The 27011-nt window shown below is 45.2% G+C and overlaps 2 protein-coding genes across 2 annotated transcripts; both read right to left on the bottom strand.

The window, feature by feature from the left end:
* Positions 1 to 412: 412 nt before the first annotated feature.
* LOC132571238 (zinc finger protein 260-like) lies at positions 413 to 10676 on the bottom strand. The gene is made up of 5 exons (XM_060237970.1): positions 10554 to 10676; positions 7595 to 7702; positions 7389 to 7469; positions 4785 to 4868; positions 413 to 2701 (listed from the first exon to the last, which is right to left on the bottom strand). Exons 1-5 carry the CDS (start codon positions 10585 to 10587, stop codon positions 582 to 584), a joined length of 2427 nt encoding a protein of 808 aa, XP_060093953.1. The 5' UTR covers positions 10588 to 10676; the 3' UTR covers positions 413 to 581.
* A 9064-nt stretch (positions 10677 to 19740) lies between these two features.
* On the bottom strand, positions 19741 to 26898 carry LOC132571233 (zinc finger protein 271-like). Its single transcript, XM_060237962.1, has 7 exons — positions 26755 to 26898; positions 24951 to 25077; positions 24292 to 24393; positions 22821 to 22934; positions 22590 to 22673; positions 22315 to 22416; positions 19741 to 21725 (listed from the first exon to the last, which is right to left on the bottom strand). Exons 1-7 carry the CDS (start codon positions 26782 to 26784, stop codon positions 19789 to 19791), a joined length of 2496 nt encoding a protein of 831 aa, XP_060093945.1. The 5' UTR covers positions 26785 to 26898; the 3' UTR covers positions 19741 to 19788.
* Between the last annotated feature and the right edge of the window lie 113 nt (positions 26899 to 27011).

Raw genomic sequence — 27011 nt, forward strand, 5'->3', positions numbered from 1 at the left:
TTTGTCAGAATATGTGGATTGGCCATGTCTCTCTGGAATATGAAGTAACGAAAAACAGTGCATCTAGACAAGATGCACTAGATCTGTGATTCTTCTCTTTATACCATTAACCACAATAGCTGTGATAGTATGTTTTCCCTACCAGGCAAGCAGCATTGGGAAGGAATGTGATTTTACACCAGAGAGACCAAAAGCAGGTGGAAAGGGCCCATCCCCCCACTCCACACACACACACACACACACACACACACACACTGTTTAGGTATTTACAGCAGTCTCATTCCAGTGTGAGACACACATCCCAGATGCTATTTGTATAAATTTAAAGACACAAATTCTAATTCCAGATCTCCATCTGTTCTGGTTGGGCCCTGCGGCTGAGTTTTCCATGAACCCAGGATACGACTAATATTTTTCTAATTTATATTCTTGTTTTTCATAATAATGAGACATTTCATAAGCTTTTAACAGAAAAGGCTTGTTTCCAGAATGGATTTCCCTGTTTAGCCATTGTTTTTCCACTCAATTTTATTATAACCAAAGGCCAAGCATGTGAATGGATTTTCTTCAGCTTGATCCTCTTATCTTCTGTGGCCTTTTTCATGTCTCCTCAGGTATGCTTTACTGGTGAAACTTTTACCACAAACCAAACAAATGTGTGGTTTCTCCCCTGTGTGGCTCCTCTCATGGGAAGTCAGGCTCGATTTCTGCTTGAAGGTTTTCTCACAGATGGAGCATGAATATGGTTTCTCCCCCGTGTGAATCCTCCCATGGATAATCATGTGTTCTTTACGACTGAAGTTTCTACCGCAGACTAAGCACGTATATGGTTTTTCTTCCGTATGGACTTTTTGGTGTTCTGTACAGCTTGTTCTGTGCTTAAATCTTTTCCCACAGACTGGGCAGGTATATGGTTCCTCCCCTGTATGAATTCTCTCATGTATAACTACCTGTGATTTATTACCAAAACTTTCCCCACAAACTGAGCATGGATATGGCTTCTCTCCTGTGTGGGTTCTCATGTGTCCAAGGAGGTGGGCTTTACAGTTGAATCTTTTGGCACAGACCAAGCATGTAAAGGGGGTCTCTCCTGTATGGATCCTTTCGTGACTGGCGAGATTGGATCGTCGTTTGAAGGTTTTACCACAAAACGAGCATGCAAAAGGTCTCTCTTCGCTGTGGATTTTTTCATGTGAAATGAGACTACATCGTTGACTGAAACTTTTCCCACAGACAGAGCACTTGTGTGGTGTCTCTCCGGAATGGATCTGTTCATGTCTCACTAGACTTACTTTATGAACAAAGCTTTTACTACAAACCAGGCATGTATGTGTCTTTTCTTCTGTGTGCAACTGTTCATGTACAATACAATATGATTTTTCACTGAAGCTTTTCCCACAGATTGAGCATGAATATGGTTTCTCCCCTGTATGTTTTCTTTCATGGATAGCCAGATAGCTCTTCCACATAAAACTCTTTCCACAGACTGAACACACAAATGGTTTTTCTCCTGTATGGATTCTTGAGTGTCTAATAAGATAATCTTTACGGCTGAAGCTTTTCCCGCAAACAAAGCATTTGTATGGCCTCTCCCCTGTATGTGTTCTCTCATGTTTAAGAAGATATGCTCTATCAGTGAAACTTTTACCACAGACTGAGCATGGGTATGGTTTTTCTCCCGTGTGTGTCCTTTCGTGGCTAATGAGGTTTGAACGGTGACTGAAACTATTCCCACAGACAGAGCACATATATGGTTTTTCTCCAGTATGAATTTTCTCATGTTTGATAAGATGTGCTTTATCGGCAAAACTTTTACCACAGACAGGGCATTTATATGGTTTCTCTCCTGTGTGGGTCCTTTCATGGCTAACAAGGTTTGATTTGTGACTGAAGCTTTTGCCACAGACTGAACATGTATTTGTTTTTATTCCTGTGTGGCTTAATTTGTGACTGTTGAGGTTTGATTTTCGTTTGAAGCTTTTCCCACAGAACAGACATACATAAGGTCTTTCTTCTGTGTGAATTCTTTCATGAGAAATCAGGTTACATCGCTGACTGAAACCTTTCCCACAGGCTGAGCATTTATATGGCGTCTCTCCTGTGTGGACTTGTTCATGCCTAATAAGACTTACTTTGTGAACAAATTTTTTATGACAGACTGAGCATGTGTATGTTTTTTTCTCTGTATGCATTCGTTCATGTACTGCACGGTATGACTTTTTATTGAAGCTTTTACCACAGATGGAGCATGTAAATGGTTTCTCTCCTGTGTGGATCCTTTCATGGATAGTCAAGTTACTTCTCCATCTGAAGCTCTTACCACAGAATGAGCACATATAGGATCTGTCTCCTACTTGGTTTCTGCTGTGTGTATCCAGGAGATATCTCCAATTCAGTCTCTTCTTACAGTCCAAGTACTTAAGTTTATCTCCTTTTTGATGCATTTTTCCAGACACTGGAATTCTCTTTTGGATGCCAGTTCTGGTGAAGTCATTTCCCACATAAAATAATGCTGCCTCCTCTCTCATTCCTGGGCTGTTTCCCCACCGGCTATTTGCTCTGCTTACATTCTCAGAAATGTCTGATTTCTCTAGACACTGATAGTTGCTTTGTTGGTCAATTTCTGAAGACATCTTATTTATAGCCTCTAGATTAGAGCTTGCTTGCAGATGATTCCCCTTCTCTTCAATGTGTTTGTTGCCTGTTCAAATAAACAAAAGTATTATGACATAAGAAACTGTCTCATCAAAAAGGAGTGGGTGTTCTGGTCATTTCACTTTGTACTTCTCTTCACATTCTTCACCTGCTCTATGTATTCTGAGGAGAACCAGCAGGGCCTTCATCTCCAACCAATATGGATTGTTTTTCTGTCATGGCGGGCTCTATTATTGCCTGAATTTTGAAAGCAAACAGAGCCATTTTGAAAGCAAACAGAGCCATTACCAGGCAGGTAGCTATCTCTAGGTGATTGCTGAAGAAAGCTACAAGGCAGAGTTTGCAAGTAGTGATTGAGGAGGGAAGCCACTGATAAATGGTTTTAAATGTCACATGTACTTCTCTTGCATTAGAGATGGATGTCCCCTTGTCAGTCTTCAGCAATCAGACTATGTTGGGGACAGCATCTAGTTATACAGAGTAGGAAATCATCAACAGCAGGAAGAGATTTTCACAGATATGAGTCACTATCATAAATGCAAGCAGCAACATTATGCCAAAGGGATGGAGAATGCAAAATCCACAACACGTACTTTCTGCAAGGGTGATGTGCCAGACACTCTCCAGAAAACAGCTAGCTTCCTGCATTTCATGGCCCTGCTGGTTGTTTAATTTCCCCCCCATAACCTGATATTTATGCGTTGGCCTGAAGAAATGTGCTGTAGTCCATTAAAAGTTTATCCTGGAATAAAATCTTGGTAATTCTTTACCAAGTCTTTAAGCTGCCCTAATACACCTGTTTATTTCTTCAAGGTTGTTACTTGTTGTGCTTTGGAAGAAATGGGGCAGGAAAGATGACAAGATGTAAGGGAAAGCCTTGCTGGATCAGACCAGTGGTCCATCTAGTCCAGCATCCTGTCTCACACATGGCCAACCAGTTCTTCTGGACAATAGGGCATAGAGGCCGAGGCCTTCCCTTGATGTTGGCTCCTGGCCAGGGCTTTTTTTAATAGCAGGAACTCCTTTGCATATTAGGCCACACACCCCTGATGTAGCCAATCCTCCTGGAGCTTACACGGCTCTTAGTACAAGGCCAACTGTAAGCTCCAGGAAGATTGGCTACATCAGAAGAAGAATAACTGCAGATTTATATCCCGCCCTTCTCTCTGAATCAGAGACTCAGAGCGGCTTACAATCTCCTTTACCTCCTTCCCCCACAACAGACACCTTGTGAGGTGAGTGGGGCTGAGAGGGCTCTCCCAGAAGCTGCCCTTTCAAGGACAGCTCTTGTGACAGCCATGGCTAACCCAAGGCCATTCCAGCAGCTGCAAGTGGAGGAGTGGGGAATCAAACCCGGTTCTCCCAGATAAGAGTCCATGCACTTAACCACTACACCAAACTGGTTCTCAGGGGTGTGTGGCCTAATATGCAAAGGAATTCCTGCTACAAAAAAAGCCCTGGTGCCAGTAAATAAGTATGCATGAGGATACTGTTACTTCTGGTTAGGCCTGTGGTCAATTGCTCACTGGTTACCGTGGGACTCAGGTTTGGAAGTGCTGGACTCATTGCCATCATGACAGTTGTGGGGAGAAGGCAACAGTACGCCCTCCAAGCCAGTTGACAGGGGCCATAGGGTGCAACTTTTCTACCCAAGCCATAAACTGTGCAAGTGAGGCTCTGGCAGTGGATACCTCCCTGAATGTTTTTGTGCAAAATGAGAGATCGCTCTTCCAAGAGGACCTCTTTATGTAGGGCTGGAGGACATATTTCTGTCTGGGTGTTTGTAAACAAAGGTAAAGGTAGTCCTCTGTGCAAGCACCAGTCATTTCTAACTCTGGGGTGTCATCGTTTTCACATTGTCATGGCAGACTTTTTAGGGGGTGGTTTGCCATTGCCTTCCCCAATCATTTACACTTTCCCCCCAGCAAGCTGGGTACTCATTTTACCAACCTCGGAAAGATGGAAGGCTAAGTCAACCTTGAGCCGGCTACCTGAACCCAGCTTCTGCCGGGATCGAACTCAGGTTGTGAGCAGAGTTTGGACTCCAGTACTGCAGCTATAGGCCCATATAAAGTGCGAGGGTACCTCAATGGTGAACCCTGAATTATCTGAACTCTCTTCACCCTCACCTGACTGGTCACCAGCAAGGTTTGCATTTTCTTCAGGTCCCTGGATCCAGGATATCTCTTCCTTTATGATAACATCAAGAAATCCTGAAACGAGAGAGAAAAAGAGAGAGAGCGAAGACAAGATAATCAGATGTGTAAGATTTTGACCCCCTTTAGTGTTCGCAGAGCACAGTTGGCAAAGTTTTTGCTCAACAGCTAATGGTTTCTTAGCCTTTTGGCTTATTGGACTCCTCACCTGAGCTGTAGTCCAATAGGAAATTCCCCTCCTCCACACTAGCCTGATCTGGGGCTTCTGGCTCTTTCCCCTTTCCCACTTGTGAGATCGTATTCAGATTAGGAAGGCGAAATTCTACCCAGGGAGGAAAGAAATGTTATTTCATAAGAAAGAAAAATCTGTTATAAAAATGAGTTGCTTCTTTACTGAACCAAGCTCTGCTTCTTCTGAAGAAGAAAATAAGAATTGGTTTTATAGCTGCTCTTCATTACCCGAAGGGGTCTTGGAGTGGCTTACAATCGCCTTCCCTTCCTCTCCCTACAACAGATATCCTGTGAGGTAAGTGGAACTGAGAGAGCTCTGAGAGAACTGTGACTGACCCAAGGTCACTCAGCTAGCTTCATACAAAAGAGGAGAAATGGAAAATCAAACCCGATTCTCCAGATTAAAGTCCACCACTGTTAATTATAACATCAAGCTGGGTCTCTGCCCCCTTGGTGGTCTGATAGTTTTTTATGGCCAAACATTAGCGACAGCAAGTGCTGTCAAGTCACAGCTGACTTATGGTGACCCCACAGGATTTTCAAGGCAAGAGACGTTCAGAGGTGGGTTGCCATTGCCTGCCTCCTTATTACAACAATATGGTGGTCTCAAACCCAAACACTAGCCAGGGCCAACCATGTTTAACTTCCAAGATCTGAAGAAACTGAGCTAGCCTTGTCTATCTAGCTCATGGCCAAGTATTAGCCTGACAATTACAACACTCTTTTAAGGAAAAAAGAAGTAACCCTGGATGAACACAAGGAAAGGGAGAATCCCTCTGGAAGGGGCCTTGAGGGTGAAATTGAAAGTGAGATAGCAATTGGAGCGTCAGACTAGGATCTGGAAAACCCAGGTTTGAATCCCCACTTTGCCCTGGAAGCTTGCCAGGTGACCTGGGTCTGTTCAGTGTTCCCTCTTAGTGTGAGCTAGCTCACAGTTTTTTATCCTCTGGCTCACACATAAGAGCCCTGTGGCGCAGAGTGGTAAAGCTGCAGTACTGCTGTATGAACTCTCTGCTCACAACCTGAGTTTGATCCCGGCGGAAGCTGAGTTCAGGTAGCTGACTCGAGGTTGGCTCAGCCTTCCATCCTCCTGAGATCAGTAAAATGAGTACCCAGCTTGCTGGGGGGAAAGTGTAGATGACTGGGGAAGGCAATGGCAAATCTTTAAAAAGTCTGCCATGAAAACATCGTGAAAGCAACGTCACACCAGAGTTCGAAACGACTTGTGCTTGCACGGGGGACTACCTTTACCTTTATTTTTCACATATTTTTGTCTTAGCTCAGGAAAAATGGCCCCAGAGCAAACTAATTTATGTGGTACAACTTTAATGCCAGCAGCTCATTAATTAGATTTTTTTGCTCACAAGACTCCATAGCTTAGAGGGAGTATTGGTCCCACATTCTCAGCCTCATCTACCTCACAGGGATGTTGAGGATAAAATGGAGAAGACAGTGATGCAAGCTGCTTTGGATCCACGTTGGGAAGAAAGGAAGTAGAAAGAAAAGAGAGTTTTGGAGGCCACAAAGTAGTAGCCATGCAGCCCACCCCTCTCTGTACTAATTTAACTGGAAGAAAGTCCCTTCCCTCCATTCAATGGGGCCTACTCCTAAGCAAATGAGGATATGACTGCAGCCTAAGTGGATTAGAATTGGGCTGCAACTCAGTAATGGTAACAATCTCCCTTCCTTGTTCAAACAGTGTTTACAGTGATAGGCTGAAAAAGGACTGTGTGATTTATAACTTGAGGCTGTGACACTTACAAAACTACAACAACGACTGATCTACCTGAGGTTGTAACACTTACAAAACTACAACAACGACTGATCTACCTGAGGCTATGAAGAAGGCCCCCCACACTTCTATCACTCTTCAAAATGTGAAAAACAACAGTGTTCTGGAGGGCATTTTGGCAGAGGGAACAAACAGATAGGTTTGCATACTTTGTTCTCCCCCCGCCCCATTCTACAAGCCTAGTCCAGTGGCTTTATGGTGACTTATTAGGAATCTTCGCTGTCAGATTTAAATGTTATCATATCTTGTAATTTGCTCACTAATTGTCTGATGCCATCATATTCTGTAATCTCTTTACTGACTGCCTGAAGTTTTCACCCTGCTTGTAATCCACCTTGGGTTTCAGTGAGAAAAGCAGACTGAAAATCAAAATAATAATTTGCCTCACTGACACAATAATGCAGTTTGATCTGCAAAAATGTGATAGCTCCACAACAGACATGCTACTTTGAGAGGGAAAATGACTAGACATTATGCAGTGAAAAACAGCAGTCTGTTTCGTGTATACCAAGAAACCAGTCATAGGGAAAAGCCCTTCTCTGCCTGTCCCTCACCTGAGAAAGTCTTGGTTCCCTTCTGACCCAGGACCCAGGGCTCCTCTTCTTGTTCTAGCTTTATTATCACCTCAGGAAACCCTGTTCAGGAGAAAGATGTAAGAAAAAGCAGTTGGGAGGGATATCTTGAGCACTTGTCCCAGGGGAGAAAAAAAAAGCCAAACTAGTCCCTGTACGAATCCCCAGAGGAGAGCACAATCTCTTACCTGTGTTATGGTCTGAGGTGATCTCATTTTCCTCCAAGATCAACTGATCTTGAAACCAGGGGTCCTGCTCAAGCCAGGAGATCAGACTGGGCTTGAGCATTGGAGGTCCTGCTCAAAAATTAAAAACACAACAAACAGAAGTGATTGGGTGGGATTTAGGAGTTATTTATTTACTTAAGTTCACACTCTACTTTTCTGCCCAATGAGGACCCAAAGCTGCTTACATCATTCTCCTCTCCTCACAAGAACCCTGTGAAGAAGGTTAGGCTGAGAGTGTGTGAGTGGCCCAAGGTCATCCAGCAAGCTTCCATACCAGAGTGGGGATTCGAACCTGGGTCTCCCAGATCCTAGTTTGAAACTCTAATCACGTGCCCAGGGACAACCAAACTACGGCTCAGGAGTCACATGTGGCTTTTTCACACATACTGTGTGGCTCTCAAAGCCCCCACTGTCCTGTTGGCTGGCTTGGAGAAGGCATTTATCTCTTTAAATCACTTCTCCAAGCCAAGCCAGCTGGCAGTTTGGAGAATGCATTTAAAGTTAAAATAGTTTTCTTTCCACCTCCTCCACCCCCATCTGTTTGGTTGTTTTCCTTCCTTCCTTGCAGCTCTCAAACATCTGATGTTCATGTCTTGTGGCTCTCAAACATCTGTCATTTATTCTGTGCAGCTCTTATGTCCAGCACGTTTGGCCACCCCTGCACTACACCATGCAGGAAGCTTTATGCTGAGCCAAATGTTGTGGGTGGTGTTATGGTACAGTATTGGGTTTTTTCTTATAGCTCTTATCCCCAAGAATTGGAATCCACATATTTCCAAACCCAGAAATGCTGCAGAGCAGGGCAGGGGGATGAAGTGCAACTTTTAGTCAGTAAATCCACTATAATTCCTTTACAAGCAGCTATTCAGCAGCCACTCAAACCCCAGTGAGAGGTATTTTTAAAATTATTTTTTGATACATGTATAATAAAGCTATGGAAAGGAAAGGAAAGGAAAGGAAAGGAAAGGAAAGGAAAGGAAAGGAAAGGAAAGGAAAGGAAAGGAAAGGAAAGGAAAGGAAAGGAAAGGAAAGGAAAGGAAAGGAAAGGAAAGGTCCCCTGTGCAAGCACCAGTCGTTTCCGACTCTGAGGTGATGTTGCCGTTGGGCCGTTGGCCTGATCCAACATGGCTTCTCTTATGTTCTTATGTTCTTATGCTCTCACATTTCCACGGCAGACTTTTTACGGGATGGTTTGCCATTGCCTTCCCCAGTCATCTACACTTTCCCCCCAGCAAGCTGGGTACTCATTTTACCGACCTCAGAAGAATGGAAGGCTGAGTCAACCTCGAGCTGGTTACCTGAAAACCCAGCTTCCGGCAGGGATCGAACTCAGGTCATGAGCAGAGCTTAGGACTGCAGTACTGCAGTTTTAACACTCTGCGCCACAGGGCTCTTCCTAATAAAACTATGACATTTCAGTAAAAGTCATGACTATAATCAAATTCAATTTTGTATAACTGGCAACCAATGATGGATATAAACACTGGAATTATTTCTTACGCAGTTTTACTGGTCAAAGCACAGTATGATCCAGGTCCTTCTGATTTATTTCCAGTCCTTTGGGGTGCACAGATCTTATACATAAAATATACAATTCAAATGATAGTATCTCAAAATGTGCAGCCCTAAGCAATGACTTCTATGAACTTAGTAGGGTGTCATTATTTAGGATTACACTATACCTCGATATTGTATTTCAGATGTCCCATGACATCTAAATTTTTTACACTTGCTCCTCTACTAAAAACAAACACCATATAGGCACTCTCCTCCCACAGAATTTTATATATACAGACCCATTAAGAGGCACAAGAAATGTCTGGCTCACTTTGGACAATCCGCCCAGTATATAATTTGAAATATAAGGAAAGTGTCACAGGCTCAAAAGATGCCTCTTCCCCTTCCCAATTATCTCCTCAGCTTCTGGTTTGCCTGATCTCCTGTTTGTCATGACAACCAAATCAAATAAACTTTGATTAACATTGACCTCCAAAGCATTAAGTTCACAAAAAATATAAATTCACAAATAAATTTGCAAATAAATAATAAAAATCCTGGATTGGAGAACAGTGTTAATTTTTTGGCTTTGATCCACCAGGATAGTTTCATGGGTGAAAGCAGTTCTGCTTGTGGAGAATGACTTTTTCACTTTCCCACTCCTGCTGCAGAGCAGTCCAAATTGTTCTGCAAATGAAGAGGGTAGGTGAGAAAGTCACACTCCATGAATGAGAATCCTTTCTCTATGGAAATGCCTCAGAGGAACTAAGCCACAGTTTGCCTAACTGAGATGTCACAGTAAGAATTCATGCACAAGAAAAAATAAGGGAAACCACTGGCAAGTTTTTGACCCTCTAAATCATATTTGGGATGATCATTCAATCTCAACCTGAAGAGCTAAATTCAAGACCAGTAGAATCTTAGAAAAAAGATGCTACTGGACTGGAAAAATAATCTGTTAGGATGTAAGAGACACATTTTAAATATTTCCCTCAGTTAAAACACCAACCCACCCCTGTTCAAAAAGCCCCTTTTTAAATGTTCAAATTGACACTTGATAGAGAACCGTAAGATTGTGAATGCTTTGGAACGGAAGGAGAATTCATGATTCTTTGAAGAAATAAGTTTATTTTTATTATAAGAATATTTCAGCTTCCATTCCTACATTTAAGGCAGTGTAGCAGGATTCCTCAGCTGTCTCCCATCCAGGCACTGTCCACAGCCAAACCTGTTAGGCCACAGCTGCCTCATGCGTTCTCCAGTTTTCTACCCTGAGACTAAAGAAGTCTCTTATTTCAAAACAGCTCTTTTCTATGGAAGAAGTCCAAACTCTTTGGAAATTCCACTTGCAGCAAATTTCACATTAAAAAGATAGGACAAACCACCACAGTTCCCACCAAAATATAGGAAAAGGAATAGTTACCAAATAATGCCACATTCTCGTAATTTTCCTGCATGACATCTCGATATAAAACTTTTTGATTTAGATCTAGCAGAGCCCACTGTTCCTCCGTGAAATACACAGCCACATCTTCAAATGACACATAGACCTGGGGGGGGAATAATTCTTTGTTTTTATAGAATGCTTTTCTTAGAATCATAGAGTTGGAAGGGACCTCTGAGGTCATCTAGTCCAACCCCCTGCAGGAAACTCACAAACATGTCCCCCTAAATTCACAGGATCTTCATTGCTGTCAGATGGCCATCTAGCCTCTGTTTAAAAACCTCCAAGGAAGGAGAACCCACCACACCCCGAGGAAGCCTGTTCCACTGAGGAATTGCTCTAATGGTCAGGAAGTTCTTCCTAATGTTGAGCCGGAAACTCTTTTGATTTAATATCAACCCATGGGTTCTGGTCCTACCTTCTGGGGCCACAGGTTACTTCACACAGGTTATTTTAAAAATGTGTATAAAAAACTTTGCATGGTACACCAGCATGCTTTAACTTGAAGAAAGAAACAGCAGCCATGTAGTGAATTTAATGAGCATGCTAAGATGAGAACTGGAGACTTTTGGTCTTATAGGAATAGTGGAAGTGCCGTCATGTTGCAACTCATGGCAACCTCCCATGGGTTTTTTCAGGCTAGAGACAAACAGAGGTAGTTTGCCATTGCCTGCCTCTCCAGAGTCTTCTTCAGTGGTCTCCCATCCACATACAATCAAGGCCAGCCCTGCTTATGCTTCTGAGATCCTGCAAGATCAGATCAAGTTGGCCTCATAGTACCTGCTCATAACCCGAGCTTTTTTTTCCAGCAGGAACTCCTTTGCATATTAGGCCACACCCCTCAATGTAGCCAATCCTCCAAGAGCTTACAGGGCTCTTTCTACAGGGCCTACTGTAAGCTCTTGGAGGACTGGCTACATCAGGGGTGTGTGGCCTAATATGCAAAGGAGTTCTTGCTACAAAAAAAGCCCTGCTCATAACTATGACATTACACCAGCTCTCAAAAGCAGACACCCTCCATTTAGACTCTTCTTCCTAGGAGGAATGCCACCATGGCCATATCACTCTACACATCAATTGAGATTCTCCAAATCACAATGTTATGTGTCCCGCCTCGAGACTTGGCCAAGGGAGGGGGGGTCGGCCCCCCGACGGCCGGGATCGCTCCCCCCCACGGCCACCGCCACGGACCAACGTGGCACCCCCACTCACCCCAACACGTTCCAAGGAGCCTGGAGGGCCGGATGGCAGCCATGCCAGACTCCACGGCCACCCGATATGGGAGAAGCTGGCCGGCCGCCAGAGAAAAGCCAGAGCCAGCCCGCGACGAGCCGTTGAGGCTTGCCCCGAACTGCGGCGGCGCAAGCCGCCATGCCTTGCAGCCCTGCCCACCCGAGGGCCAGCACAAAGGCCAGACAAGGGAACCGCCCCAGGACGCCAGGGTCCGGTGTCGGAGCTTTTGAAGAGGGGCAGGGCCAGCCCAGGGATGGAGCGGGGAGAAAGGGGTGTGGCGCAAAGGGGAATAAAAGGAAGCCAGACTGAGAGGTCGAGGAGGAAGAGAGGCGAATGAGACGGGGAGGCTGCCCAGCACAGAGAGAGAGATTAAGGGAGCCTCCAACGTTGAGCCGGGGAAAGGAGTGTCAGAAGGGTGAAGCAACCCGACCTCCGCCCATTCTGAGACCTCCACAGCTGTCAATGAGGCCCACCAGGAGAGCTGGCCGCCAGGAGACCCCCAGGGGGCAGCAGGGGCATGACATTATGTTTTAATTTTTTTAAATGTAAGCTGCCTTGAGCCACAAGGCAAAGGTGGGGTATAAATATAATAATGAATAAAGCAGGGCTCCTTTCCTTGCCCTATTGATTGGTCACTGTGGACGACAGAATGCTGGACTAGATGGACCACTGGCCTGATCCAGCAAGGCCCCTCTCATTATATACTATTAGCCACATGAGGATAGTTAAATCTGCAGATTGGGGCCACAGAGGCTAAGGAAATTTTTTTGCACACTTGAGGGACTTCCCAGGTGCGCAGAAAAATCTGACTTTAAAAAAAAATGCCAGTGGGAGGCTTTAAATTTCTTCCTAGAATTAAAAAGCACACCTGCTTCAGGCCTGACATTGGCTACATGGCAGACAGAGAGCTGTGCTGAGCTTGGTGTCCGGTGTGCTGGACCTGGTGACAGAGGTGCAGCAGTCTGGGAGATGTGCTGAGTGCAGCAGCAAGACAGCAGCCTGGAAACCATGCTGGGAGCAACAGTGGCAGATGCCAGGCTCAGGCTTGGCACTGGAGGTGAAAGGATATGGGATTCCCCCCAACTGGTGTCAGAAGATGCCTGGCAGCCGCACTGAACCTAGTGGTGGCAGTGGAAGATACTGTCAGCTGCCCCAGGTTCAGCAGCAATTAACAGAGATGCCAGGCTGAGACTCTGGCTAGGATAGCCCAGGCCAGCCCAATTTCATCAGATCTCGGAAGCTAAGCAGGGTCGACTCTGGCCAGTACTTGGATGGGAGACCTCCAAAGAATACCAGCAGGCAGGAGGACAGGGGCAGGCTCTATTCTGCTACCTCTCTGAATATCCTCCAGGCCCCAGTAGGGGTCCGTTACCAGAAGTCACTATTACTTCTGGTATTATTATTATACACACACACAAAAACCCCAACCCCTAAAAAGGACACTGGACTAAGAAGCTGTGCCAGACTTGGTGCTGAGGGAGTATACAGGATCTCCCCTGCAAGTCTCCGCTCCCACTAGCAATCTCCCCCTAAGGGGAATCAGCAGCAATTGGGAGGAAGGATTCCCCCCCGCCACACACAGAGCGTTGTTATCTCTAAATTCTGATAAAGTGAAATATGCCCCACGTACCCTTTCGAGTTATCTTCACCTCAGAAGAATCCTCCTAGTCCATACCTTTGTTGCCTCTGTTTCAGTCATTTCCATTTTCCACGAAGCTGGACATCCAGGGTCCACTAGGAATGCTGCACAGCGGCCTTTGAAGAGTGATGTTAGATGGTTTCTTTGATCACAGCGATGTCCTTTCTAAACAAACCTGTCCTGAAAATCAAAAAGGGCAGGGCAAGGCTACAATAAATCAAGATTGTGGATAAACGGATTTAATCCACCCTCACGCTGGGGAAGAGATTCATATAAAGAGAAAGCAGTACAAAGTGATCTGGATAGATGTGAACCAAATTTCTAAGTCTCCACTGTAGTAATTCCATTCTAAGACAGTTGTGGAACTGCCAGTAAATTGAAAGAAAGCGGTTTCAACTGTGTAATGTAGCTGGGTTTCATTAGAGTAGGGGGTATCAGCAGTGTTCCCTCTAAGCTGAGTTAGTGTGAGCTAGGCTAACTCACAGATTTTTAGCCTCCAGCTCACACGTTTTTGCCTTAGCTCAGGAAAAATGGCCCCAGAGCACAATAATTTATGCAGTAGCTCACAATTTTAATCCCAGTAGCTCACAAAGTAGAATTTTTGCTCACAAGACTCTGCAGCTTAGAGGCAACATTGGTTATCAGACTCAAAATGTGGCCCTGGAGTTTTCCTGGAATTATACCTGATCTCCAGATGCCAGAGATCTGATCCACTGGAAAAAAACAGCAAGATCAGAAAGCGAATTCTAGGTATACCACACAGATTAGGGGTGAAGTCCCTCTCCAGTTTCCCTCCTTCACGGGCACTACCCCCAAATCTGCAGGAATTCCCCCCGCCAGAGTTGTTAGCTCCAAAGACTGAGCTAAATAGCATAGAGATTGTCAAAAGGGACTGGAAATATGCAAACAGTGTGGCAGCGCCTCATGCCCCCGTCCTTGCACTGAGCTCTTCTTTTAGCTTTATATCCTGAACCAGATTCCTATGAGGGGGGTGGCGGGATGTTTAGACTGGAGGCAGAACACAGCTGCCCACTTCCCTCACAACCGGAGTTAAAGATGGTTGCAAAGAAGAGCCATATTTTGTTGAATATTTTCTCTCGTTCTGCTGGATCCCAGGCGACAAGGTAAATTAGGGTTGCCAGGTCCAATTCAAGAAATATCTGGGGACTTTGGGGGTGCAGCCAGGAACAAAGTTATGACAAGAATGATTGAATTCCAAAGGCAGTTCTGGCCATCAAATTTAAGGAACCGCACACCTTTTAAATGCCTTCCATTTGGAAATAATGAAGGACAGGGGCACTTTCTTTAGGGGCTCATAGAACTGGACTCCCTAGTCCAATCCTTTTGAAACTTGGAGGGTGTTTTGAGGAGAGGCACCAGATGTTATGCTGAAAATTCGGTGCCTCTATCTCAAAACACAGCCCCCCCCCCCAAGAGCATCAGATACCCACGGATCAATTCTCCATTATACCCCATGGGAATCAGTTTCCATAGGGAATAATGGAATGCCCAGCAGAGATTTCCCTCCCCCCCCCCCCGCTTTCTGATGACCCTGAAGAGGGGGGAGGGCCTCCAAACCGGGGGATCCACTGATTCCACCTGGGGACTGGCAACCCTAAGGTAAATGGTGGGATCTCCCAACCTGCTTCCAATTCTCAAGTGCCGTCGTTTCCTGCCTCCCCCTTTCCACGCTCACCCGTCCAAGATCTCTGCCCAGCTCTTTCGTTTTGCAAAGGTTGCTCTCTAAACCTTTTCTTCCTCGGTCCTCAGCCAGCGGCCCTCGCCTGGCCTCCTCCTAGGAACGCCGCTTTGTCTGTTGGTCCTCCGCAGCCCCCTCCCCAAGCAGCCATCGGGTTGACGTTTAGGCAGTGTCCCTTTTCCCCGTTGCACCGTTTCTGCCTGGCCGCTTTGAGTTTCGGGCAGCTGGCTTCTTGCCCGCTTCCCATCATGTGGCTGAAGCTAAGCCAGACTCCTGGCAAACCCCAAACCCGTCCAATCTGCCGCCTGAGCGCATAGATGAAGAGCGGAGCGGAAAACGATTGTGCTTGGGAAGGAATGGTTAAAATTTAAGGCCGCTGGGAATTGAGAATGCTCGGCATATTCTCCCTTTTCTCATACAATCATAGAGTTGGAAGGGATCTCCTCTCCAGGTTCATCTAGTCCAGCCCAATTCCCATGGTTTGCAGAGAAAGATCGGTTGCAATGTGGAATTCGCTGCCAGAGGATGTAGTGATGGCCAGAAAAGGCAAAGACAGCTTTCTATCAGTGGCTAAGGGCAGAATTTTGCCCCCCCTACATGTTTTTGAGGGGGGGGCAAAATTAAAAAAATGATGCCCCCCTTTTGGGCCATCTATATTAGGGTCCCAGAGAATACAATGGACTCCATACCCAATTTGGTGGGGCCCCCTGTTGGTGCCCAGGGCAAGCACCCCCTCTGCCCCCCCCCCCCCCCCCCCCCAGATCCAGCCCTGGCTAAAGGCCATGGCTATTATGTTTAAAACAATTTTATTGATCTGCATTATATGGTTACACTATTTCCAGGGAAAACAAAGAATAATACCAGTTGACAACAATACATCACACTTTTCTCCCCTCCTCCTCTCCCACCCTTTTCTTGACTCCCGCCGGTGTTTACTTAAAATTATAAAAAAAAAAACACAAGGTAATTTTATTCAATCAAGAATCCATTTTAAAGCTTTATAACTTCTAAAGGCCATGGTTATTAAGGGAAAAGGAAAGGTCCCCTGTGCAAGCACCAGTCGTTTCCAACTCTGGGGTGATGTTGCTTTCATAACGTTTTCACTACAGACTTTTTACAGGGTGGTGAAAGCAACGTCACCCCAGAATCGAAAACAACTGGTGTTTGCACAGAGGACCTTTCCTTTCCTTACCATTGCCTTCCCCAGTCATCTACACTTTCCCCCCAGCAAGCTGGGTACTCATTTCGCCGACCTCGGAAGGATGGAAGGCTGAGTCAACCTCGAGCTGGCTATCTGAAAACCCAGCTTCTGCCGGGGATCGAACTCAGGTCGTGAGCAGAGCTTAGGACTGCAGTACTGCAGCTTTAACACTGCGCCACAGGGCTCCTAATGGTTATTAAAGGGAACCTCAATTTTCAAAGGCAGTCATCCCAGTGCCAGGATGCAACATCAGGGGAAGGCCACAGCCTCCTAGGGATGGCCAAACTGTGGCTCAGGAGCCACACACAGCTCTTTCACACATATTGTGCGGCTCCCGGAAGGAAAGGTGGAACTTAATGCAGGCTTACTCTCAAGTAAGCTTGCTTAGCATCAGGACCTCAGTCAGCCTCTGAGCACTGTCCCATACGTAGGCAAATATTTCTGCCATGTGTGAATTGGGGAAGGAGGGGGAAATAGGTCACCCCTGCTGTAGGCTGATCTTGCACTGAGCAGAAGGTTGGATTGGTCCCATTGCAACATGCAGTAAACTGGAAGTCAAGCTGAGCAGCCCTCAGTGTGGTACAAGCTAGCATAATAAAGCCACACAGTGGTCATTATTAGATCACCCACTGCATCTTATAGTTTCAGTTTATTTCAATTTATATCCCGCCCTTCCCACCGAAGTGGCTCAGGGCGGCTCACAACATAAAAGATCTAACATAAATTTTAGATTTAAAATACATCAAGTTACAGCAGTTAAAACAATAAAATAATAAAACATATAAAACAAGCAAACTGGATGTCAAGTTGAGCCGGTATTGTAGGGCCACATAGTTCAGTGATGCAAACAATGGACATTATGAGATCACCCACTGCAACATCCAGCAAACAGGATGCCAAGTTGAGCAAACTTCACTGTGCTATGCACCAGCATGACAGAGCCACACAGTTCAGTGATGCAACAATGGACATTATTAAATCAGCCACTGCATCGTCCACCAAAGTGGATGTCAAGCTGAGCAGTCCTCACTGTTACAAGCCAGCATGGTAGGGCCATACAGTTCATTGATGATAATAATGGGCATTATTCAATCACCCACTGTAGGACTGGCCAAACTGGGGTTTGGGAGCCACAAATGGCTCTTTCACACATATTGTGTGGCTCCCAGAGGTCAAGGAGGAACTTAATGCAGGCTTACTTTCAAGTTAGTATGCTTAGCATCAGGACCGCAGACAGCCTCCTAGGTCTGACTCATATGTAGGCAAATATTCCCAGTGTGTGTAAAGTGGGGAAGGAGGGAAATAGGCAGACTTGCAAGCTCTTCTCCTACCACAGAGGTTGCCCAGAGACCTAGATTGGCGAAAGAAAGCACAAGAGCTGAGGGAGCCACTGGAAGGAGGGAGGAACTAAAGAGGGCGGAGCAGGGTTCCCCCTTAATTTCATAGCTCTTGCAGGAGCTGTATTTAACTAACCTTGGTTTCAAGGCAAAGTGAGATGCATAATGAGGCAAAAGGTGATCAGTTATTTATGTGGTACATGTGTGTTTTCTTTCCCACTGGTGCCCCAAAAAATAATTCCCTAACGTTTCCCTTTGTTGCTATTATGGGGACTGTTATTCCCAGTATTCTTTTTAAAAGTCTTCATCTAGCACAGTCATGTTGTCAAGTACATACATATGTATTTTATCTTTCCATGCAAAGAAAAGTTTTAAAAGTTTTAAGAAAGACGGATGTAATATTTGTTCATGTCTTGCAGCTCTCAAACATCTGCTGTTTATTCTATGCGGCTGTTACGTTAAGTTTGGCCACCCCTGCTCGATGCCCTTTTGTTGAAACTCCAGAGTTAACTGGTTGGCCACTGTGTGAGACAGGATGCTGGTCTAGAAGGACCAGTGATCTGATCCCACAGGGCTTTTCTTACATTCGTAACAAAAAAAGATCCAGAAATAACCACACCTGTAGGTTCCATATTGCCCAGAGTGTCAAACACTTTAATAAGTTACATAAGGCATCTGCAGCCAAAGTAATCCCCAAAGTATTCTTTCACACATTTGACATATAAGTGCCATAGGATTAAAAAAAACCCAACCTTAAAATGACAGACAGACACTCCCCTGGAATTCAGTACTAATAACATATTTAGAAATATGATTTGAAATTGTAAAGGAAAACTGTCCATAAGAAACTGGGCTGCATATACATTGGGGCCACAGACATTGGCAATACTGACATTTATTCGCAAACTGCATTGGAAATATGCTACACAGACCACTGGGAATGGCAGGAACTGTTAGAAGGTTTTAGGTGTTTCCTTTAGTTCTCTAGTGAGGATTTGTGTGTCACTGACAACTTACCTCTTCATGTCTTCCTCGTCCGGTAATTATTTTTGTCTTGTTTCAGTAGAGTTAAACCTGCAGAAGAAGCTTTTGTCACAATGTATTTTTCTCTGAAATATGAGGTAATGTGAATTCTGACCGAAAATGTGGATTTTTCTCCCTCCACTCACAACTGAGTACACCAATGTTGCCAAAAACAGTCTGCAGTAGATTTATTCAAACGTCTCTTAATATTCCATGAGCTCTCATGCCACACTGTTTATGGGCCTTTTCACACTTACCGGTGGAAACCGGAAGGGAGTCGGTATTGTGCCGCTTGCAGTAATCCGAGACAGCGATGGGAGTTTTCATACACATGTTTTTTTCCCTGGTAGGGTTCCGTGATTGAAGCGTGATTGAAGCGAGCCATTTCACACTGTTCCGCTCTTATCTCGCTTCCACCAGCGCCAGCCGGTTTCACGCCGTTTTTCGCCCGCCGGCGCGCGCAATCTCCGGCTTTTTTTTTTTTTTGGAACGTCAGTTTAGATCGATATAGCGATATATCGCTATATCGACCTATCAAAACAGCACCACCATAGGGATCTCAACGGAGCCTAGCCATCCCTATGGTGGTGCTGTTTTGACAGGTCGATATAGCGATATATCGCTATATCGATCTAAACTGACGTTCCCCCCCAAAAAAAAGCCGGAGATCGCGCGCGCCGGCGGGCAAAAAACGGCGCGAAAACTGCTCCCGGGTTAGATACTGGACATTTCACACAGCACCGCATAGCGATTTCAACCCGGGAGGAGGGGTTGAAAAGTGGAAGAAGCTGCTCTTTGTTTGCGACGACTCAGGCACGCCTCACTACCGGGACAGCCGCGGGAGTGTGTGAAAAGGTGAGAGTATTTCGGTAGCAGCCAGTTACTGAATCGGGTCTGTCTGAAATGCCAGCAGAAACCCGTTACTGTTCAGTAACTGGCCAGCTGCTATACCGGAATACTTAGGCTGTGTGAAAAAGCTCTATGTCTGTAATACCTCTCCTCAGTAATACCATCAGCTTTTTTTTTTTTTACCCACTGAAGTTTTTATTGCAGTTTATGAGTGGATTTTCTCAAGCACAGATCTATCTTGCATGGATTTTTTCATGTCTCTTCAGGTAGGCTTTACTACGGAAACTTTTACCACAGACTGAGCATGCATGCGGTTTCTCTCCAGTATGAATCCTCTCATGGTGAATAAGATTTGATTTTCTATTAAAACTTTTGCCACAGGCTGAGCAAGCATGTGGCTTCTCTCCTGTGTGGCTTCTCTCATGGGAAGTCAGGCTTGACTTCTGCTTGAAGCTTTTCTCACAGACGGAGCACGAATATGGCTTCTCCCCCGTGTGAATCCTCCCATGGATAATTAGGTGCTCTTTACGACTGAAATTTCTACCACAGACTGAGCATGTATATGGTTTTTCTTGCGTGTGGATTTTTTGGTGTTCAATATAGCTTGTTCTGTGTTTGAATCTTTTCCCACAGGCTGAACAGGTATATGGTTTTTCTCCTGTATGAATTCTCTCATGTATAACCACCTGTGATCTATTACCAAAGCTTTTCCCACAAACTGAACATGGATATGGTTTCTCTCCTGTGTGGGTCCTCATGTGCCCGAGAAGGTTTGCTTTGCAACTGAAGCTTTTACCACAGACTGAGCATGCAAAGGGGGTCTCTCCTGTATGGATTCTTTCGTGACTGGTGAGGTTTGATCTTTGTTTGAAGCTTTTACCACAAAATGAGCATGGATAAGGTCTTTCTTCTGTGTGAGTTCTTTCATGTGAAATCAGGTTTGTTCTCCCACTGCAACCTTTCCCACAGACTGAGCATTTGTATGGAGTCTCCCCTGTGTGGACTCGCTCATGTCTAATAAGGCTCACTTTGTGAATGAAGTTTTTCCCACAGATGGAACATGTATAGGTTTTTTCTTGAGTGTGGGTTTTTTCGTGGCTAATAAGATTTGATCTTTGGCTGAAACTTTTCCCACAGACCGAGCATATGTACAGTTTTTCATCAGTATGGCTTCTTTCATGAACTGTCAGGTAACTTTTCCAGTTGAAGCTTTTCCCACAGACTGAGCATGAATATGGTTTCTCTCCTGTATGGATTCCCTCATGTCCCAAAAGGCAATCTTTACGACTGAAGCTTTTGCCACAGATAGAGCATTTATATGGGATCTCTCCAGTGTGAATTCTTTCATGCTGAAGGAGACCAGAGCACTGGCTGAAGCTTTTGCCACAAACTGGGCATGTGTATGGTTTTTCTCCCATATGAATTCTCTCATGTCTGATGAGGCTTGCTTTGCGGCTAAAACTTTTCTCACAGACTGAGCAAGCATATGGTTTTTCTCCTGTGTGGGTGATCTGGTGAGCTATTAGTCCAGAGCTCTGACAGAAGCTTTTACCACACAAAGAGCATTTATAGGGTTTCTCCCCTGTATGAATTCTCTCATGTCTAATAAGGAGTGCTTTTCGACTCAAGTTTTTACCACAGATAGAACATGGGTATGGTTTTTCTCCTGTATGTGTCCTTTCATGGCTAATGAGATGTGATCTCTGATTGAAACTTTTCCCACAGACTGAGCATATATATGGTTTTTCTCTTGTATGGTTTATTTTGTGTCTAAGCAGATGTGATCGCCGAAGGAATTTTTTCCCACAGACTGAACATGTATACAGTTTCTCACCTGTGTGACTTCTTCCATGGGAGAACACATAATATCTCCAGCTGGATTTCTTCTCACTGTCCAAGTGTTTATAAGCTTCTTCTCCTTTAAGAAGCATTCTACCAGGCTTATGAATATTCTTTAGGACTTGGTTTTCCCTGATCTCACCTCCTGCACAAAATAAAACTTTTCCTTCTCTCTTTGCTGGCATATTCCCTTGGAGACTATCTACTTTGCCTTCAATTCCAGAGGCCTGCTTTGTATCCTGGGAGGCAGTTCCTAACAGCGTCTCATTTACAGTCACTTGGTTTGTGTTTTCTGATTGGAGGTCATCTTCCTCTTTTATGCACCCATTGCCTGTTCAAATAGAGAAAACCGTGATAAATGAGCTATTCAGAACAAAAAAAAATGAATGGGGGTTTATGTATGTCAAATGTACATCCCCAGCATGCGTGCTCTCACACACATTTACAACAAACTACCTTATACTAAATCAGACCATTATCTACCAGGATCAGTATACTCTACTTTAAAAACATAATAACATAAGAGAAGCCATGTTGGATCAGGCCAATAGCCCATCCAGTCCAACACTCTGTGTCACACACTGGCCAAAAAGCCAGAAGCCATCAGGAGGCCCACCAGTGGGGCCAGAACACTAGAAGCTCTCTCACTGTTGCCCCCTCCCCCCAGCACCAAGAATACAGAGCATCACTGCCCCAGAGAGTTCCATCAATACCCTGTGGCTAATAGCCACTGATGGACCTCTGCTTCATATGCTTATCCAATCCCCTCTTGAAGCTTTCTACGCTTATAGCTGCCACCACCTTTGACTGGCAGCTGCACTTTGGCTTCTCAGGTGAAGGTCTGTGGTGTTCGCTATGCAAATATGTTGTGTGTTTTTTATTTCTACGTTTCAATGGTTGTGGTCCATGATACCACTCACCCAACGGGATGCTTGAGACAATCGTGTTTTCCACAGGTATCTGGAGATCGGAAAACCATGGCTCTTCTTTTGGTTCCAGTTTTATTATTATAGCTGGAAACCCTGTTTTAGAGGAGGGAGATGTAAGATCAGCTTTGTATTCTCCCCAACACCCAGTACAAAAGGAGAACAAAAGATGTGCCAAGAGTGGGGCAAGAAATTGAGAGGCAAACTTTTAAAACTCTGAGCCTAGAGCCAACTGTGAACTCCACATTAAATGAATTCCCCACCCTCACCTGAGTGGTCATCAGTGAGGTTTGCATTTTCCTCAGGCCCCTGGATCCAGGGCTCCTCTTCCTTTATGATGACATCAGGCAAGCCTGAAACAAAAGAAAGCAAGGTAAGATGAGGTAGTCAGATGTGCAAGATTCAGACAGCTTGTGGGGGTAGCAGAGCACAGCTGGTTGGCAAGATTTCTGTTCCTACAGCTACTGGTTTGTTATCCTTTGGCTTACTGGACTCCTCACCTGCACTGTAGTCTGACAAGATATTTCCTTCCTCCACATCCAGTTGATCTGGCATCTGTGGCTCTTCCACCTTTTCCACAGGTGAGATTGTGGTCAGATTAGGAAGGCAAGATTCTGCCCAGGAAAGAAAAAAATGTGCTTCGTTAAGAAATAAAATTGTGTTACAAAACCTATCTACTTCTTTACTGAACAAAGTTCTGCCCTTCTCTGTAATGGCAAGGATGAAGAGAATATCTGGAGATGGACCTCCTGATGGTGCCTGGATTTTGGCCACTTATGTGACACAGAATGTTGGACTGGATAAGCCACTGGCCTGATCCAACATGGCTTCTCTTACATTCTTATGTAGGAATGTGAAGCTGGATGTAAATCCTATGCTAAACTGTAAAGGTAAAGGTAGTCCCCTGTGCAAGTACCAAGTTGTTACCAACACACATGTTTTCTTGGCAGACTTTTTTACGGGGTGGTTTGCCATTGCCTTCCCCAGTCATCTACACTTTACCCCCACCAAGCTAGGTACTCATTTTACTGACCTCGGAAGGATGAAAGGCTGAGTCAACCTTGAGCCAGCTACCCGGCTTAAGCTGAGATCGAACTGAGGTCATGAGCAGAGCTTGGGCTGCAGGACTGCAGCTTACCACTCTGTGCCACAGCGCTCCTAATGCTAAACTGTACTTTATATTAAAGGCCCATCACCTCTTGACCTCAAATTCTCACTCTTCCATGAAACACACTGGGTAATGTTCTCTCAACTTGACCCACCCTCACAGGGTTATTATGAGGATAAAATGTACACTGCCCCAAGTTCTTTGGAGGAAGGGCGGGACATCACACCATTATTGTAGGATAAAACGCAATGCACAAAAGAAGGTACACCACCCTGCACTCCTTCAAGGAAGAGTGAAATAAAAGGTACAAGCTACATAACTCTCCATAGCAATTGAGATACAACCTGCATGAAGAATTGCACTGGTCTCGGCAACACAACAATGCAATGCCATGCTTGCAAAATACCATATCCTGCACTTTTTTGGGAGAAAGCATCTAGATCTCACCCAACAAAGGAGTAAATGTGCACTGACTTGGGGTGGGAGGAAATCATGCAAAAAGCACTTTGCTTTTTATCTATAACATTTATACTCTGCCTGTCTTCCAAAACAGCACAAATTTGGGTCTCAGGGCTGTGTCCCATCTAGCTAGCTTCCAGGGGCAGCCCCTTGCCCCTGCACACTTAACATCAACTAGGGCTTTTCTAGTAGCAGGAACTCCTTTGCATATTAGGCCACACACCCCTGATGTAGCCAATCCTCCCGGAGCTTACAGTAGGCCCTGGAATAAGAGTTCTGTAAGGACTTGGAGGATTGGCTACATCAGGGGTGTGTGGCCTAATATGTAAAGGAGTTCCTGCTTCAAAAAAAACCCTGACATCAACCATGCATCATCTAACCACCTTTTGGTCTCCAACACTCACCTGAACTGCTTTCTGGGAAGATCTCAGTGAGCTCATATTCCTGGTGAAGCAGGGCCTGTGGCTCCTCTTCCATTTCCAGTTTTACCACTGCATCAGGAAATTCTGCTCATGAGAAAAGTGTCAGGATATGGTTCAGTGGCAGATCTAGATCACTAAATCAAGAGAAAGTGTCAAAATAGGGCTTTGAACACATTCCTCCAAAGTACAGCACGATCTGAAAGGTCTCCAAGCAGGTTAGCTTCCTGTCCCCTCCTCACCTGCGCTAAACTCCGATACAACTTCCCTTCGCTCCAAAGCTGGCTGATCTGGAATCCATGGGGCTCCCTCTTGTTTCACCTGAGAGAGCGAGTCTGGCTTGAGTGACAGAAATCCTGCCCAATAACCAAGGAACAAAAGTCACTAGGCAGAATTTCAGTTGAACTACATTTTACACAAAGCAGGCCTAGCTTCTGTTTGTGAATTATTCTTCATTGAAGTCAGTGGTTCTCTCCTACTTCTTAATTACAAGGAATCTTCCTTGTCTGGTCTGCAAACTCCAACCCTGCTTAGCTTCCAAGTTCTGAAAGGACATTTACCTACCTAAAGGCAATGAAAACTGAGGTGTTTCCTAAGGAGCTAGTCAACTGAAATGCATAGTAGAAAAAGAGGTCCTTCCCTACCCAAAGAGGCCACATTTTCAAAGTTGTCCTGCATGACGTCCGGGTAAAGAGCCTTCTGATGAGAATCCAACACAGTCCACTGGATCTCCGTGAAATACACAGCTACATCTTCAAAACATATATGGCCCTGAAGGAGGAGGAATAAGAGAAGTACTATATAAATAAGAGCCCTGTGGCGCAAAGTGGTAAAGCTGCAGTACTGCAGTCAGAGCCCTCTGCTCATGACCTGAGTTCGATTCCAGCAGAAGCTGGTTCAGGTAGCTGGCTCCAGGTTGATTCAGCCTTCCATCCTTCCGAGGTCGGTAAAATGAGAACCCAGCTTGCTGGGGGGAAAGTGTAGATGACTGGGGAAGGCAATGACAAACCACCCTGTAAAAAGTCTGCCGTGAAAACGTTGTGAAAGCAACATCACCCAGAGTCGGAAACGACTGGTGCTTGCACAGGAGACTACCTTTACCTTTTTTTTACTATATAAATACTAAGACAGTACTTTATGTACTTTCAAGTATAAAGTAAACACGGTGGGGAACCATAATTATTCCATTCACATAGACAGCAGGGGTCAGGGTGTGTTTTTACACAAAAAAAAGTGGAGAGGAGGCTAAACTTTTCCCCTCTCCCCTGCTCATTATACGTTTGCCAACTCCAGGTTGGAAATACCTGGACATTTCGGGGTTGGAGGCTGAGAAAGGTGGAGCTTGGGGAGGGAAGAGAACAGACTTCAATGGGGTATGATGCCACAAAGTCCACCTTCCAACATGGCCGTTTTCTCCAGGTGAACTGATCTCTGTTGCTTGGAGATCAGTTGTAATCCCAGGAGATCTCCAGACACCACCACCACCCGGAGGCTGGCAACTCAGGCTCTGTATAGCAAATTACCAGATAAAAGCATTTTGAGAGGTGGCAACAGGGTAGAGAGGTTTCAGCTCTCCTTACCCATGCATTTATTTCTACACACTTTATATGAAAATGTGGCTGACACATAAACCACACACCCTAAATAATGGACTTTCAGTGCACTTCCCAACTGGATTTTGCCAGTTCACAATCCAATTGGAAAGTGCATTATAAAGTGTGTGATCGCAGCTAAAGATGTAAATGCTGTTAACCCATCACATCTATTTTGGCCCCCAGTAATCTTTACCCCCCCCCCCCAAATCCTGTATGGCAGGCCTGGGCCAGAGATGCCAACCTCCAGGTGGAACCTGGGGATCCCTTACAGCTTAACTAGGTCCCTTGAAGAAAATTATGCTTTGAAGGGTGAACTCTATGGCATTGTACTCCACTGGGGACCCTGATCTCTCCAAGCTCCATCCACAAATCTCCAGAAGTTTCCCAACCTGGATCTAGCAGCCCTACCCCCCCCCCCCCATTCCCACCAGTGGCCACCTGGCTATCCTAGCCTGTGGTGCATTCTCAAAATGACTTACCTAAGGCCACTGAATGAGCACAGAGCTGAACTGAGAATCCCAGGCTCAGTGCTTATGCTCCTAATGATCACATGATCTCCAATCCCCCAAAAAGGAAATCATGATTTCGTTAAGCCTGGCATGGCCTGAGAATAATCCAGAGGTTCAGCCTAGGAAAACCTGCAACCTTCCTATCCATGTAGCTTTTTAAAGCATTTTGAAATCCACTTCAGTTTCCTTCCCTGCGTCACCAAGTGCAATGCCTTTGAGCTTGTGCAGATGACAGAAATCTGCACTCTTGCTCCATTTTGGAAATGAAAAGAAGCTTCACACCCTCCCATCAGAGAAAGATCAGCTGTAACCTTTCCCATTGTCTACAGTGATGTACCCCATACCTGAGGAAACCCAGCTGTAGCCTTTTCCATTTCGGGGGAGATGGGAGAAAGAGCTGGTAACGAAAGGGGATGTTGCTTTGCAGCTTGTGAGGCCCGGAACAGCAACAACAACAGGGGCAAAGACAAGTTGGGCTTTGGTCAGTCCCATTGTAGCATACCTGTATAGAAGACCTGAAACAGAGGAAGGCAAAGCATGGTTGTGACAGACAAACTTTATACAAGACTGGAGTTTGACTTTGGATGAAGAGAAAAAACCT

This window comes from Heteronotia binoei, chromosome 5 (assembly GCF_032191835.1).
Source record: "Heteronotia binoei isolate CCM8104 ecotype False Entrance Well chromosome 5, APGP_CSIRO_Hbin_v1, whole genome shotgun sequence".
NCBI lineage: Eukaryota > Metazoa > Chordata > Lepidosauria > Squamata > Gekkonidae > Heteronotia > Heteronotia binoei.

Bases quoted from the DNA above. Each gene is read 5' to 3' on its own strand.
- LOC132571233 (XM_060237962.1), bottom strand. From the start codon at position 26,784: ATGGAAAAGGCTACAGCTGGGTTTCCTCAG. The intron at 22,417-22,589 runs GTGAGGGTGGGG...CCTCTAAAACAG, and splicing joins CCTCACTGATGACCACTCAG to GGTTTCCAGCTATAATAATA. The intron at 21,726-22,314 runs GTGAGTGGTATC...CTATTTGAACAG, and splicing joins TGTCTCAAGCATCCCGTTGG to GCAATGGGTGCATAAAAGAG.
- LOC132571238 (XM_060237970.1), bottom strand. From the start codon at position 10,587: ATGCAGGAAAATTACGAGAATGTGGCATTATTTG. The intron at 4,869-7,388 runs GTGAGGGACAGG...CTCTCGTTTCAG, and splicing joins GGGAACCAAGACTTTCTCAG to GATTTCTTGATGTTATCATA. The intron at 2,702-4,784 runs GTGAGGGTGAAG...TTATTTGAACAG, and splicing joins CCTTGCTGGTGACCAGTCAG to GCAACAAACACATTGAAGAG.